This window comes from Archocentrus centrarchus, chromosome 2, assembly GCF_007364275.1.
Source record: "Archocentrus centrarchus isolate MPI-CPG fArcCen1 chromosome 2, fArcCen1, whole genome shotgun sequence".
NCBI lineage: Eukaryota > Metazoa > Chordata > Actinopteri > Cichliformes > Cichlidae > Archocentrus > Archocentrus centrarchus.
The window spans coordinates 8,893,226-8,910,088 of record NC_044347.1 but is presented as its reverse complement, the minus strand read 5'-3'; the positions used below and the strand labels follow the sequence as shown (position 1 = coordinate 8,910,088).

Sequence of the window (16,863 nt, the reverse complement as noted above, 5' to 3'; positions counted from 1 at the left end):
TTGTACAGAGTTTCCACTTTCCTGTGACTTTTTCTCTCTTTTTGATTTATTTTTGATGGTCATCACAGATTTTAATGTATCTGCTTGATTTAAGCTGATTTAATTTGCCCCTGTAAACCCAAATGCTGAAAGTTGATTAGATATTTTTTTTAATCTACTTAATTAAACAGCTTTCTTGTTATTGATTGCCTCCTCTTTATGTTTTATGGCCGGGACAGCAGAAAACAAACAGGTATCGTTACATTACCTACGTTTGTGAGCACTTTAATAAAAATCACATAGTACTTATAACATGTAGTCATAATATTTAAGTTATGAAAACATCTGAGTCTTAAATTTGTACCTAAAACATCATTTTTGTGACCTTTTGGATGATTGATTGAGTAGAAGCTGCAATATTTAGTCTGCAGTGCAGTGGACTGAAATACAAAGATAAGAAAATGGAAATACTCAAAGTGAAAGTACATCAGAGTACTCAAGTACCTCCAGTACCTGTGTGTGTATAAAATAAAAGCTCAACATGTTTAAAAGTCACACTTGATGCTTTTATTTATTTACAGTTGTGGTGCTTTTGGCTCGGCTCATATGAACTTTTATGACTTCTTAACGTCGCGTTCCTCGAGCTCTGGAAACGAAGACTGACACAGAAGATGCTGCTTCCCCTGGAACACCGCTGCAGAGGCCTTAAATTCACCTTTGCCCCTTCAACTTTACTCTAAAGGTGGTTGGTCTTGCAGTCAAGCGAGGCACAAACTACTACAAAAAAAAAAAAATCAAATAATAAAATCAAGTTCACATAAAACATCAAGAGCAGCATAACATAAAGTCTGGATTAAACTTTAATCTGTGTGAAGCCGTTCTTTAATCCTCTCATACTAATAAAGTGTTTATGGTGCAGAACAGCGAGGCTGTTGTTTTATGTCCTTTAATGTTCTTAAATCTGAATGTTTCAAAAGGCGACTTTTCTACAGGCTAACATACGCATTAATATGTAATATGGTAATCAGTTTATATAACATGACGTTACAACTGCAGACAAAAACATGAAGTAAAGTATGTACAGTTGTGCTGTATGTTCTAGTGAGAATACAAAGCCTGGATTAACTGTTAATGTACTTAAACAGGATCAAAGCTTCCCTTTAAAGTTTTACTCTTGTAGCGACTTCTTAAATGTTTATGGTCCATAAAAGTGACTTTGTAGAAACTTTATTGTTGCTTTGTGTAATTTAATGTCCTCAAAGCTGCTGATTTTCAAAGGGATGTTTGTCTCTTATTTAGCTGGCAAAAAAAACAGGACAACATTAGATTCAGTTAGCCTGATAAATCCTCACAGCACCAAAAACATGTGCAAACTGAAGCTGAATTAATCTTTTATGTTTCATTATTTCAAACTAGGATGTGACCACATACTTTTGGAAGTTAAAGCTAATTTTGCCGCACGCATTAAAATGAACACCTGGAGGCTCTGCAAGTGGATAAACTTTGCTATAAATGCCCTGAAGCACCACGAGAGCTCAAACCACAGCGTTACATTTTCAGCCCAGCTCATTTCGATAAGCCCTAAAAGCACATTCAAATGATCAGAGGGCCTCGGTCTTTGTAGTCAAATGAAACACGATCCGCAACAGCTCGTCCTAATGACACGGCAGGACGTCCGGACAACAACATTTGTTAGTAAAACCAGGAACCAAATCAGCTCGTCACACCCCTTCACTGTGGACTGGACTATAGGGTGGACTATTGATATTCATCTTTATCAGGCTGTCCTAAAAGCTCCCTGAAAAGCCTTCAGCTGATCCAAAATGCTGCAGCTAGAGTACTGACAGGGACTAGAAAGAGAGAGCAGATTTCTCCCATATTGGCTTCTCTTCATTGGCTCCCTGTTAAATACACAATAGAATTTAAAATCCTTCTCCTCACATACAAGGTCTTGAATAATCAGGCACCGTCTTATCTCAAAGACCTCATAGTACCATATCACCCCAACAGAGCACTTCGCTCTCAGTCTGCTGGCTTACTTGTGGTTCCTAGGATACTTAAGAGCAGAATGGGAGGCAGAGCCTTCAGCTTTCAGGCCCCTCTTCTGTGGAACCAGCTCCCAGCTTGGATTCAGGAGACAGACACCCTCTCTATTTTAAGATTAGGCTTAAAACTTTCCTTTATGATAAAGCTTATAGTTAGGGCTGGATCAGGTGACCCTGAACCCTCCCTTAGTTATGCTGCTATAGGCCTAGACTGCTGGGGGGTGTTCCTATGTTGCACTGAGTGTTTCTTCTTCACCTCTTTTTCCTCTGTTATACTTCACTCTGTATTTAATCATTAATTGTTATTAATCTCTGTCTCAGCCCCACTCGTTCACTGCCCCTCCCTGAGCCTGGTTCTGCTGGAGGTTTCTTCCTGTTAAAAGGGAGTTTTTCCTTCTCACTGTCACCAAGTGCTGCTCATAGGGGGTCGTTTTGACTGTTGGGTTTTCTCTATATTATTGTAGGGTCTTTACCCACAATACAAAGCGCCTTCAGGTGACTGTTTGTTGTGATTTGGTGCTATATAAATAAAATTTAACTGAATTCACAGCCAGCAGCAGATATGGAAAGGCTGGGCTCAGTGACCTTTGACCTTTCAGCTGGTGATTATCATGTGGCAAAAACAAGACACAGGACCTGTTTGTTTCCCTTTTTTATCCTCATAGGTCATGACCACATGAATCTGAACTCTTAAAGATATTTTATTTTATAATGAATAAAATGAAATAAAATGATGCTTTGAGGCAAAAATAGCTTTTACCCAACTTTGGAGCTCCTAAAGGGCAAATTCAGGAACTTTTGTCACATAAAGGTTGGCATCTTAGTCACTGATCTCCGCTCCTGCTCCTCATCAGACAGGAAAGTGATGAAATGGCGCCACCTTTGGTCAAAATACTGAAACTACATCATGTATAAACTTGACACGCCAAGTACATGTTCCTGCTTTCCACTGTGGTCAAAAAATAAATATAATTCTCAAAGTGGGAATGATTTTGAAGTCCTGCAGCAGAAACATGAAAATATTCCAACTATTCAAGTGGAAATGGGACAAAATAAAGAGATGATGAACGACTAATACATGTGAGGCAGTGAAGGAAACCGTCCTCTGAGTTTGCAGATTGGTGTGAAATTTGCTCCCCTGAAGTCAAAGATCTAAAACTCTGATCTTTACACAGGAAGAAAACAAAGTGTTTCCTTTGTATTTTCATCGGTTAGATTTGATCTGATTCTCCATCAGCAGCTTTACTTTCCAGATGAAGTTCTTTTCTTGGGAGTTGAACAGAATAAAACCTTTCAATCCCCAAGGCCCAAGTTCAGTACAGATCCAAGTTGAAGTTCAATATAAACATTTTATGGCAGTTTTAAGCTAAGTTACAAATCCTGATTCCTTTAGGAGTCCAGGAGATAATTTTCCATCCAACCATTTAAGGCAGGAAACACCTGGACAGGTCTCCAGTCTGTCACAGGGCTCAAAGAAGATTTTACAAGTAAAATGTGTTTTTGGAATCAATCCCAAAGTTTGAGTCTAAAGACTCTTAAGAATTAAACCAAAAGGTTTCTCACTTGTCTCGGAGATGGACTGCAGATCTGTCCAGGTGTACCCCACCTTCAGCCTGGGACAGCTGGGGTTGACCCCAGCCTCACCACAACCCTGAACTCAATAAGCAATTAAGAGGATGGATGGACAGATGGATGGATATAAAGATGCATCTGACACTATAAGTTCATTAAGCAGCAGCATTAAATCATATAACAGTTTTTCAAATGAAACATTCCTGCTGGTTTTATTCTGTCGCATTTTATAAGAATCAAGATTTTCATTTGTTGTAAAAGAACCTCGTGTCTCCTTATTGGAGTGGATTTATCCCAGGAAGAGACACAGATTCCTGGGAGTTTGTGTCAGGAAGGGCATCCGGCATTAAAATCTAATAAAACAAACATGCTACGTGACCTGCTGTGGTGACCCCTTCTGAACAAGGAAGCAGCTAACAGTAGCTTTCTATTTGCGGTAGATGACCATTGCAGTACCGTCACAGTCCAGCAGGGGGCCGTGTCCCACACTTTAGGAGCTGCTGCTGCTGTTGGGAGGGGCAGATTCACGACAGGTCAAAAAACGCTGGATAAAAGCTCAAATTAATGCAGAAAATGTTTAGATTTTTGTCAATAACCCAACCTGATGATAGGCATATGTGAACAGCAAGAGTCTGCAGATGAATATTCAACTAAATTTCAACTACGGTGACTTTCCTGTCATCTGTCACCTGACTTTTATGAGTTGTAGGAATTTGACTGTAAGCATAAACTAAAACGTTTAAGCAAAGCAGCAGAAGTCCTCTGAGTTTACACAGTTGTTAGAAGTGTGGGTCCTCTCAGGGGTCCTCCTTGTTCTTCTTGTTTATCTGATGTAGAAACAAACTGAAAAACTGATGTAAAGACTTTAACATGTCTTATTTGTCTCTGTGGGTCACAGTGTGTTACCAGGCTGGTATTTAAGAAATGACTCATTGTTAAAACTGTCAGAAAAACAAGAAATATTCTCAGCCTGACATTTTATGCTGGTTCCTCTAATAGATAAAAAAAAAAATGAAATATGAAACTTTCAGAGGAGCTGAAAGAAAGATAACTTTGTTTATGAGTTGTAGGCCTGATCTAAAAAGAAATGTTTGTGCTTACCACACTGCGTTTATTTTGTGCTAAAATAATCCAGATTTGTCTCATTTTTTCCCCTTAATGTATGCATCTGAGTTACTTTAGTGCAGTGAACATCAGAAAGAAGCAAAACATCCATCACATTTATGTATTTACCTTTTCAAATTTCTGCTCCTTTTCTATGAGTTCAAAGGTCCCAGCGAGCCAAGCCTTCAGTCGAAAAACAGTAAATCAAATATGTGATTTAAAGTCATATATTTGATTTTAATTTAAAATATAATATGTGACATTTAGGTGATGATAAACAGTGGCAGCATAAAAATAAAAAAAATAAAAGGATCTAAAGCAGAAGAGCTTTCATGTAATTTCCATATTTAGTGCTTGAAAACTTTTAAAAAAAAATAGGATTTATATATTTAAAAAATCTAATCAAATAAAAAAATTCTAAAAATATAAGTTAATAAAGAAAGTACAAAGGTAATGAGGTAAAGAACTAAAATTAAGTGAACTAATAAAATATATATATTATTCTATGCGTATTCTGGATTTGTTTTTTTCAGTAAAAAGTAGAGGGAATTCCGTGACGTCACATCCTGTAAATGCGCGGAGGGGAAAGGTGAGAGGTCTCACTCTGTGTCTGTTTCCGGGTGTCTTTGCTACAAATAAAAACTGCGGAAATTTTCTGAAGATTATTTAAACCGTAGAACACATAAAGGTTGTTCACGTGATGTTTTGGTATTTGTTTAGAGTGTAAAAAGGTAAATCTGTCGCATTGGTAACAGCTGCGCGTGCGCTGATCGGCCGCCTGTTTTTGGCTTACGGAGCGGCCCCTCCTCGCGGACATAAACGATCTTCGCCGAGTCCGGGTACAAGGTGGGGCGCGGACTGTGCTGGAGAACTTGTAAAAGTTGGGCAAGAAGCAGATTTTTCAGTGAACGGCAGGAAAACACCTGAGCAGGTGAGTGAGCGGAGACTAACGGTGCGGTTCGTGCCGGCTTTAGTCCGCCTCTGCCCTACTGGGCAGCGTTTTAACGGTGGATTCTCGCTGAATTCCCCCGGGGGAGGAACAGAAATCGTTATCTGGAGCTATTTCACGGGTTTTGCTGTGAGGGCTGCGAGTGACAGCGCCACCGGCCAATGGCAGGACTCCTGCTCGCTGCTCGGTCCAATCAGATGCGTCGGTGGGGGCCGAGGGCGGGAATCGGGAAGAGGAGAAGTGTCTGTTTAGTGTCTTGTTGAAACTCGTCTCCAGCTGTTTAGAGCAGAGAGGAAGCTGAAGTTGTGTGTTGACAGGAGCACTTATAGTTCCTCTTTGAGCGCGGCCAGGCGTATTATTAATTTGTGTCTAATTTTGGAGGTTATTCAGCGCTCCAGCTTATCTCTGCCCTCATGAGGGAGCGCTTAAAGGCAGCAGCCCGCATGTAGAGCAGCTGGAAAGGTCACCGACGAGAGGGTTTTTCCTCATACCTCCTAAACTTATCACTGGCCACTCATACACCGTGAGTACAGACCTCTGACACACACACCTATCAGATAGACCTCAGTCACGCACACCTGAAACTAAAGCCTCTTTCCCACTGCAGGAACTTCAGCCAGGAACTTTAGAGGAACTGGCCCTGCTCTCCTCTTACTTTCCACCAGTACAGGCACATTCAGGGCTGGATTTTTAGCACTCAGCATGCTTGAATGGGGCCCAGGTGGCACGCCTCTGCTGTGTTCCTAAGTTACAGCTGACTGGCTAACCTTAACTGGCTTCCTAAACTTGTCACCGATCAGATATATGGATTAGTTATCGGTCTGATCCTGAATCCGAAACAAGCAGGGTTCTACTTAGCGGTAGATCACCCGCTGCACTGGGCTGAGAGTTTCACCGGGTCACCCTGTCGTCCAGTCCTCTGAACGTGGATCCGTTATCAGTGATGATCGAACAGGTCGATCGATTGATCGATCTGTTGGGTTTATTTCTGTGTTTATGTCACTGCGAAGCTACCATAGCGTGATGCAAGCTAACAGCAGAGACACTGAAGACGTTATAGAAGGCAGAGTCCAGATCAGGGGTGTCAAACATAAGCCCCAGGGGTCCAGAATCGGCCGGCAAAGACTTTGATATAGAAATTTTTATAGTTGATGGTGAAAAACAGAAACGTCTCTGTCATTTAATTGGTTAAAAGTCCAAAATTCATTCACACATTCCAATGCAGTCCATTGAGCTGAAATGTGCCTCTTTTCCACTAGTACCTGTTCAGCTCAACTCGACTCAGTTTTCTATTAGGTGGTAGGTCCTGGGGGCCAGGTACTTCTTTAGTACCTGCTTAGCCATGGTTTGAAGCAATCTGAATGTGTGGAATGCATGCCAGTGATTGGCCAGGTCATGACATAACTAGATGAGTCATGAGCGACTTCTTCACAAGAATCAAACCCAGCAGCTACACACTAACCAACAGACGTTTTTGTGTTTGGGGGCCAACAACAGACTTTATAGGGAGGTAGACAAAGGGACCGTTTTGTGTTTGTGTTGATGATGTCATGCCTTGCTGAGGTGGCACTCAAGTTGTAATGGAAAACAAATGAGACCGAGTGAAGTCGAGCAGAGTAGATACTAGTGGGAAAGAAGCATATTTCAACAACATTGGAACATGTGAAGGCGGACATGAATTTTGGACTTTTAACTGTAGTTTAATACCTTTTACAGCTTTGCCTAGTGATAAAGACTTCCTCCAATAAACAATAAAATGACATAAAAGTTCCTGTTTTTCAATATGTACTATAGAAATTCCTGTTTTTGACAATGGGTGCACAGTAGAAAAAAAAAAAAACCAAAAAAAGCAGGAAATTTTCTGTGAAATAAAACAAAAAAGACTTTGTTTTATAATTACAGGACAGTCTGAGGAGTGAGCTACCTGAACTTTCTCTGTAATTTTACACATGTATTTACTACAGCATCATTTCTTTATCATGTAGAAAAACTGAGACACGCTGTTGAAATCGCCCTTCTTTCTCAGGGATTCAATGTGTAGTTAAACTTGTTTACACTGACAGACAGGGCGTTTCACTGGTCCGGCCCACTTAAGGTCAAAGTGTGCTGTATGTGGCCCACGATGTAAAATAAGTTTGACACCCCTGGTCTAGAATAATAAATAATAATTTGTTCGGTAAAAAGCTGCGCCCACACAGTACGTGATTAGCAGTGATGAGGCAATCAGAGACCGTAGAAAGTTGGTGACATTCAGCAACTTTTCTCAACTTTGAGGCAAACCACCAAAGCTGCTACTAGTTAGAATGAAGGAGGCCGATGATTGCCTTATGACAAGGTAGCAAATACATTAGAGGGGTACCTATTAGGGCTGGGCGATATATCGAGTTTTTAAGAAATATCGATATTTTTCATACGCGATATAAGATGAGACAATATAGTTTATATCAATATAGTCTAGGTCGCGTTACAATCATAGTTGTAGATCCACCAGTTCACACTGCCCCGCCTCTCTCCCTCATGCAGGAAGCGACAGCATGGCAGTGTTGACTTTGTCACTAGATTTAGCAGCTTTTAGTGACTTTTTCTCCAAAAAGCGACTAGCAACAAATTTATTGACTTTATTGATGTCGACAACTTTCGGAGAGTTTTGGAAACCTGAAATCCTCCACTGTCGCCGTGTTTTGTGTACATACAGCCTTCATACTGCATCTGTTTATATGCTTTGGCATCGCCTGGACCCCCAGGAGTCCCTGGCTGCAGGCAAGAGGGCTCGTGATGCAGCCGGCAGATACGTAGACGGGTGGGCCCGTTGCTGCGATACCTCAGCACATATATCTATGGATTTACTGAGCTGGCTAGAACCCTGCAGACTGAAGGATGCAATTTTGTTCATTCAGTCTGTTTACATGTTTTGCTATGTGCACAGAGTACTAGATGTACAGGAGTACACACAGGAGGAAGTACTTTAGTGAAGTCTACTTCACTGCAGACTGGCTTTTTAAAGAATCAATCAGCCCTTTGCTGTTTTTGCTCTGGATCTTTTCTGTTTACATTTTAATAACACAGCTGTGAGTCTTTTTTTTTAATAGAGGGGAGAAAAAAAAGCATTTATTTGAGGAGCATTATTATTTAAATATGCCAATAGTTTATTTTTGAGCAATTTCTCCTGTACATCTACAGCTGAATGTTAATAAAAGTTTCTGTGTGACATTTGTTACATGTAGCTTTGACTCAGGAGGGCCTTTTTGTTTATACCTTTTGGGAAGAAAAAATATCAAGATATATATCGTATATCACCATTCAGCTAACAAATATCGAGATAATATTTTAATATTTTTGGTCCATATCGTCCAGCCTGAGTACCTAGGCAGCCATAGCCTGGAATATCCTGTAGCGACTCGAGGGCTGAATGATTTGAGTTTGGGGGGGGGTCTAATTGCAGTTTTTGTGACAGATATTGAGGTTTGATTTGCAGTCCAGTCCAGTTTGATTGAGTGTAACTGATTTATAAGAGGGGATGGAGCATCACCACATGAGATGACACCAAAAGATGGAGATATGGACGAACCCCAACCCATTAATTTAAATCTGGCCATGAGGGCTGCAGAAATTACAGCAAATGTAACATCACAGTTCTTTAAAGATATTTGAAGTGGCCAAAAAGGAACAGATTGATTATAATGTCGGTGCAGTAACACAGAGACATAAAGAAACAGGTCATTTCTTCATTATTTTACAGGAGTCATTCATAAATCCTGCTGACTGCACTCTATTTACCCAAAATAAGCAAAGACATGACCCATAAAAGCACACAGAGACATCAGAAATCACTTTATGGCACATCACCAGCACCTCACAGCCAACATGTGGTCCATGTACCACAGTTTGAGAACGACTGATGTAGACTAACTGCAGCTTTTGTGATTTATTGATTGCATAGTTGCAAGCTAACTACAATTTCAATTTGAAATCAATTAAGGTCTCGATCATACTCTATTGCGGACACGGACAGCTGAACAGCACGGTCAACAACATCCAATCGGAAGTGTAAAAAGTTTAATTGGTGCATCCATAATCAAAATCTGGGCGAGGCAAAGATGGGGAACTTGGCATTTTGACTGTGGGCATCAACAAAAGGACGTAGACCTAAAGCTACTTTCAGATGTTTCCTTATTCACAGGGTAACCACAGCATGTTTATTTGTCCAGTTTTTTTAAGGAGATTTGTGTCTCCCACTGGAACTGAACTAGTGACCTTTATCTTGCTGAGTGTTAATCACTACAATATAGATCCAATTAACCAACAGATCTATCTGTCCATTCATTCTCTTCCGCTTATCCTGTTCAGCATCGTGGGACGGATGGAGCCTATCCCAGCTGTCAGAGGGCGAGAGGCAGGGCACACCCTGTACAGGTCACCAGCCTGTCGCAGGGCTAACACAGAGACACAGACAACCATCCACACCTATGGGCAATTTAGAATGACCAGTTAACCTAACCCCACTAACTGCATGTCTTTGGGCTGTGGGAGGAAACCCACACAAACACAGGGAGAACACAGAAACATCCTCCGGTATATGGGCGTTGGATAAGAGAGGTTATGTGTTACATTCATTTGGAGAAGATTAGATACAGTTGAGGGATCTGCTAAAAACTTCTACGATACCTGGCAGCCATTTGTATCTTATTTTGAATGTATTTCGCAGACAAATTTGTGTAACGGTCAGTTGTTGGTTCTGTTATAACCTGAGATTTATATTAGTTGTTTTACAAGCACAGTATGTGTACACGTTTGTGTAATAGATCCGGTATAGGAGGGTGGGGTGGGAGGGATTTATGTTCTGTGTGTGTCTCTGTTGCGGTTTTGTGTTTACTTAAAAAAACAATAAAAAGGCTTCGATCAAAAAATAAAACTCCACACAGAACCAAGGTGGACTCAAACCCAGACCTCGTAGCTGTGAGGCAGCAGTGCTAACCACCACACCACCGTGCTGCCCTAGAACTGTTTCTGAAAAGTGTAACGTGAACAAACCAGGAGGTATTTGTTATTGAAAGGCTCTGGAAACGTCTGTCACCATCAAGCCATCTCGTCTTTATCCCAGCACCTCGAATGTAAGCTGAAGCATGAGAGGAACGCAGTGAGGCTAAAATCTGTCAGAAAGATAAACCTGTCATTATCTCAATCAGCTCAAGAATGAAAAGTATCCTGTTTTTTCCTGTCTGCTCCTTTGGTTGGCACCTGAAAAAATTGTGTTACACTCAATAGTATACTTATTTTCAATGATGGTCTCCTAGAAGATCCTTCAGACACTTTACCTGACAATGTAGCTCCATTTTCATGGCTTTGTTTTCTAAATAAAAGCATGAACTTCTGAATAAAACTAACAGGATGGGATTAAATTATGCTTATGAAAACACAACCAAACATGTTATTAAAGGGACCACAGACGCTCTTCTTTCACATATTAATCAGTTAATCATTTAACCCTTCATGTCTGTAACAAACCAGCACATGAAGCCTTCGAACTGCTGACTTAAAGAAACCACAGACCGTCCGTCTGTGAGGATATGAAACAGAAAATCAGCGTCTGTCTGTACCAGTTTATCTCTGGAGTTTGGTGGAAAGCATGAAAATTTGCCTCAGTGTTTGGATTTTTCTGAATCCTCTAGGGCAGAGGCGTCAAATTAACTTTAGTTCCTGGTCCACAAACAGCCCAATTTGACCTAAAGTGGGCCAGACCAGAGAAACTGTTGCACAATAACCTGGATTTAAAAGGAAAACCTCAACTTTTCCCCAAGTTCAAGTGTAAAGAAGTTCATTCTGGCAGCGTTCACCTGACGCAAGCATTTAAATAAACCTGAAAACGTAATAGCAACGTGAACTAGAAGGGCACTCAGTAGAGCTCATACCTACCTCCTCATAACTCAGACTTTCTATTTGCTGATACTACACTGCAATAGATGCCACCCCATTGATGTCATACTCCATCATATATTACTACATCACCAAGACTAGAAATGCATTTTATTGGCTTTTAAAAACTCTAAAATATGGCTTTATATTTTTAGTTCACAATAAGATCCCCATAAACAGATAATGGCACATATAGCCTTGATATGTTTTATTCAATTTATGCACCCCTCAACCTCAACCAGTCATGGAGGATGGCTGCCCCTCCCTGAGCCTGCTTCTGCTGGAGGGTTCTTCCTGTTAAAGGGAGTTTTTCTTCCCACTGTCGCCAAGTGCTTGCTGATAGTGGGGCTGTCTGAGTGTTGGGGGTTTCTCTTTAGTATTGTAGGGTCTTTACAATGCAAAGGGCCTTGAGGTGACTTTTGTTATCAAATAAATAAAATTGAGTTAGATTGAAAAATATTACAATGAAAAACCACCACCTGTCATCCGAGAGGCTTCATCAGCTCTAAAAGCTGATGGGGAATCACATGTATTTACCTTCTAGAGGAGTTGTTATCTTGCAGGTAGCCCTGAGAATTGCTTACCTATCCTGTTACCATATGAGTTATTAAGGTGAGCCAAGGTGTGAGTGGCAGTTGAATTGCCTGGGAGGGGATCTCAAGACTCTTTCATGCCTCGATTATGCTTTTGCACTCTATGCAGAGCATATGACAGCCTATGGCGTTACGGCGTTTACACCTGTGTCTCAACAGCAACATGTATTAAATTATAAGAAGGTGCCGATCACATTGATATGATGTGTAAGGAAACGTTATGTTATGGTGGCTCCATAGTGTTGTGCAAAAGGTCCCCAATTTAAGACCAGGATGAGACACAAATCCCGGGTAGGATTGCATCGGGAAGAGCAACGGTATTCAAACTGGTGCCAGATCAAACGTGGTTCCACCCACTGTGGCAAACCCTTGGAAATAAGGGATCAGTTGAAAGAAACTTTGTCTTCTGTATATTCTAATAAATTAAATCAACATATACCTTCAAAACTGAACTTATTCTAGTGTATGCATATATATTTTTAATTATTAACATCAATTTCTTATATTTATTTGTTTTGTCAAAAGTCACAAATTAATATCTGATTCTTTCTGTTCTGTCTGTCCACGTTGGTTCCTGCTGATCTCTGCTGGCCTCCGCTGCTCTCCACAGGCCGTCAGTACTCAGAGCAGATCTGTGAGCCGGCCTGACCCAGACCAGAGTCATGGCCTCTGGTAAGAATAAGAACCAGAGCTCCCTGGTTCTCCACAAGGTGATCATGGTGGGCAGCGGTGGTGTGGGGAAGTCGGCCCTCACCCTGCAGTTCATGTACGACGAGGTGAGACTTTATAACTGAATTGCCCATCAGCCCCCTCCTTCTGTGTTGTCTCTGCTCCCCCTGTTACATGAGCCTCGTTTTTTGCTTGCAGTTTGTGGAGGACTATGAGCCCACCAAGGCCGATAGTTACAGAAAGAAGGTGGTGCTGGACGGCGAGGATGTGCAGATCGACATCCTGGACACGGCCGGTCAGGAAGACTACGCCGCCATCAGGGACAACTATTTCCGCAGTGGCGAGGGCTTCCTGCTCGTCTTCTCCATCACAGAGCACGAGTCCTTCACAGCAACGTCGGAGTTCAGGTCAGTTTTCTGCAGTCTTCTTATTGGCTTTGTCATGCACTTTTTAAAGCAGAGATACATTTTAATTGATCTGCATCAGTTAAATTCTCCTTAATAATACACAGCCACACAGTGGAAATCACCGTGTGTTAAGAAGTTTCAAAATTCAACCCTGGAAAAATAAAATCCACCACATTTCCATGTAATAGCACAAAATCTGAAAACGAAAGAAACCATACCAGACCTCTTTGAAATCAACAAATCCCTCCCATGGACTCTGATTTCCCTCACTCACTTTGCTCTGTGGTGTCACAGAAGAAATATTTGTAAAATACACGTCTTTCCTACAATGAGGAATGGAGTCTGCGGCAGTTCAAAGTGACTGTGATCTGAGTTTTGACAGCATTAACGGAGCTGAAGTTAGGTTGTTGCTTCCAGCTGTTTGTAGAAGTCTTTGATCTCACGCAGCATCAGGATCCATCCATAAGTTGCTTCAACAGAAGGAAAAAAAGAAACAATAAGTTTATTAACTACTGAACTTCTCATAAATGATCCCCAACACAGAGACCGGCTCAGTCAGGCGTTAACAGGAGGTGATAATTTATTCTTCACTGATCATCTGCAATTTAATAAATGATCTGTTTGCTAAAGTGTGGACAGCGTGTGACATCAAAGCAGCTACCAAAATATCGCCACTAAGTTAAGAAAACTCTTGATTAGTGCATAATATTGAGCAAGTACTGCAGCTTGTTCTGTCAGTGTCTGAATCAGATGTTCCTGGCTATTTATTTATTGATTAGTTTGAGTTTAATTTAATCCAAGTCTAAGAACCAGAGAACAGTCCAAACTGAGCACTAGCTAATGGATGATGTTAAAAATTGTCTGTGCAAACATTTGAAACCATTTTTTTAATAATGAAATTGTGGCTAATGAAGCACACCCATTCATACAAGCACTTCCATGATTAACTAAGCTAAGTGCTTTAATTATCTAACATTCACACACATTCACACTCAAACAGTTGCGTCGGAGAGCAACTTGGGGTTAAGTATCTTGCCCAAGGATACGTTGGCACGCAGCCTGGAGTAGCCAGGAATCGAACCGCTGACCTTCCCATCAGTAGGTGACCTGCTCTACCTACTGAGGTACAGCCAACCCCAGTGGGCATTAGAGGAACTGCAGCTTCATTTTCTAGCACCAATAAAATAAGAATATTTACTTTAACTGGCCAGTAAGGGTAGCAGCATTTAATTTTACAGTCTCAAAGAAGTTTTGAGACTGTAAAAGTTAAGACTGTTAATGTAAAGTGACTGTGTTTTCAGGGAGCAGATCCTGCGCGTAAAGGAGGAGGAGGCCATCCCTCTCCTCGTGGTGGGGAACAAGTCAGACCTGGAGGATCGACGGCAAGTTTCTGCCGAAGACGCCACGGCAAAGGCGAACGAGTGGGGCGTCCAGTACGTGGAGACCTCAGCTAAGACAAGAGCCAATGTGGACAAGGTAGAGGGGAAAAAAATAAAAGATCTGTGACCTTCGAGACAGAGCCCTGAGCTGCGGTTAACCCATGTGATCTGTCTGCAGGTGTTCTTTGACCTCATGAGGGAGGTCCGCAAGAAGAAAATGTCCGAAAGCAAAGACAAAAATGGGCCTAGCGGGAAGAATAAGAAGAAGCGCTGCTGCATACTCTGAGGTCAGCGGCGAGGCGACAGCGTGCCAAAAACCAAAGAAAAGGAAAAACTCTCTGAGAGAGACTGAAGCTGCTTCAGACAAGCAGCTGCAAAGGCACACTCGACACGTTCGCTCATCATCTGCCAAACACAAAGCACAACACTCTTTATTTTTCTTCTTCTGTGGTGTCTGCTCGTTCTCCACATGATTCTACTTCCTCTTTGTGCGCAGCTAAGTGGTCAAAAGTATGTGGACACATCCGCTGTATGTTGGGCATTAGCGTGCTGCTCTGACAGCCCTGCAGGTCAGCGTCCGAGAGCTGTGGGGCAGGTTGAAACTGCGCTCTATTTAAACACCAGTCAGATTACTTTATAGCTCCTCACTGCCAGCTGTGTCCACAAACTTATGGCAAACGTTCAGGACCAAAAGCTTTTTCTGATCACAGCGGCAGATCCGCCGATTGTTTGTAAAACTGGAGTTCGCAGGAAGCACACGATCTTTTTATGTGGAGAGCAAACAGGTTTGTACACTTCAGAGTACTTTTCTTTCTCCTCAAATGAAATTTGTTCTTTAAACCGTTGTCTCTGCTCCCACTTATTTTAAAACCTAATTTCTCTTTATTTAGCTTTCATGTATGTCTTCAGTTTATAGTATCACACATTCCTCATATCTGATTACTTCCAGACACTCCTTTTGTAATAAGCTTTCACCTCCTTTATGAATAAAATTATAATTTATAATCAAAGTTTCAAAGGGAATCAGCTCTTTAAATCACAGCATCATCTGCATAAAGTTGCATTGATGACACGTTTGGCTCGGTTAAAGCTGGAATGTGTTTGTTGCTGTCGACTTGTAGATAAACTCTTAATATGATAATAAAAAAATAAAAAACTTTAAGTGTTTTCTTTTTTAAAAAGACTTCAGAATGCACACCTTTCCTTTATTTTAAAAAATCAGCTAAGTTACTAATGGAGAAGAGCGTTTAGACCTGGAAGCCTAAGAGATGAGCTGTGACATCCAGTTTTTAACATAATCTAAGCAGTGTGGTAGCTGATGTCATCGGGGGTGAAGCATAAATAGTGAAAGACACCAAATGTCAAGAACAGAGTGGAAGGCGCAGGAACACTACTGCCCTCATTACTGGCTTTGACATTTTCCATAATGTTTAGTGCTTGAGTTGAAGGCAGCAGTACTTGTATTCAGGCTCTTGCCTCTTGGATGAGGAGGTGCAAAATGTCTCCAAGTACCTACAAAAGAAGTCCAGGTACCTTCAACTCAAGAGCTCCAGTCTACCAGGACTTGGATGACCGAGAACCTAAAAAAAGTTGTGATGCTGTAAAAACTGTAAATAAAACTGATTTGCAAAACCTGTATTTTATTCACAAAATAAATGTTTAAACATCTTCTGGACTAAAAGGGGGAGGGACCATCTTGTTATCGGCACTCAGTTCAAAAGCCTGCGTCTCTGATGGTATGGAGGTTCATCGGTGAATATGGAACTGGCAGCTTGCACATCTGGAAAATGCTGAAGGGTATCTACAGGTTTTACAGCGACATATGCTCCCATCCAGATGGTGTCTCCTTCAAGGAAGGCCTTGAATACTTCAGCAAAACAATATTAAACCATATACTCCATCTATTACCTCAGCCTGGCTTCATAGCAGAAGAGTCCAGGTGCCTGCAGTCCTGACAAACAAACACCACAACAGAGATCCAGCAAAGGACTGTTGAGCAGCCAGAATGAGACAAGAACAGGACAGCATTCCCCACACAGAAGTCCAGCAGCTGCTCTCCTCAGCTCCCACAGGTTTACAGACGGTTGTTAAAAGCAGAGGGGACGCTACACAGGAGTAAACATGGCCCCCTCCCAGCTTTTTTAAGAGGCTGCAAACAAATTCAGAATTACCTCATTTAAAATTAGAATCTCTGAACATAGATCGAATACACGTAATCATGATACTAGGAGTCCAGTCTCACTCAAAGGTCAC

General features: G+C 41.4%; 1 protein-coding gene across 2 annotated transcripts; it reads left to right on the top strand.

Annotated features, from left to right (window-relative positions):
* The first annotated feature begins 5,473 nt into the window (after positions 1–5,473).
* Positions 5,474–15,772, top strand: LOC115796740 (ras-related protein ralB-B-like). 2 transcript variants are annotated; one of them, XM_030753163.1, is made up of 5 exons: positions 5,474–5,631; positions 12,766–12,931; positions 13,023–13,231; positions 14,533–14,707; positions 14,789–15,772. In XM_030753163.1, exons 2-5 carry the CDS (start codon positions 12,818–12,820, stop codon positions 14,894–14,896), a joined length of 606 nt encoding a protein of 201 aa, XP_030609023.1. In that variant the 5' UTR covers positions 5,474–5,631; positions 12,766–12,817; the 3' UTR covers positions 14,897–15,772. The 2 variants fall into 2 exon arrangements, with proteins under 2 accessions (XP_030609023.1, XP_030609030.1); XM_030753170.1 differs by lacking the exon at positions 5,474–5,631 and adding an exon at positions 5,880–6,172.
* The last annotated feature ends 1,091 nt before the right edge of the window (positions 15,773–16,863 follow it).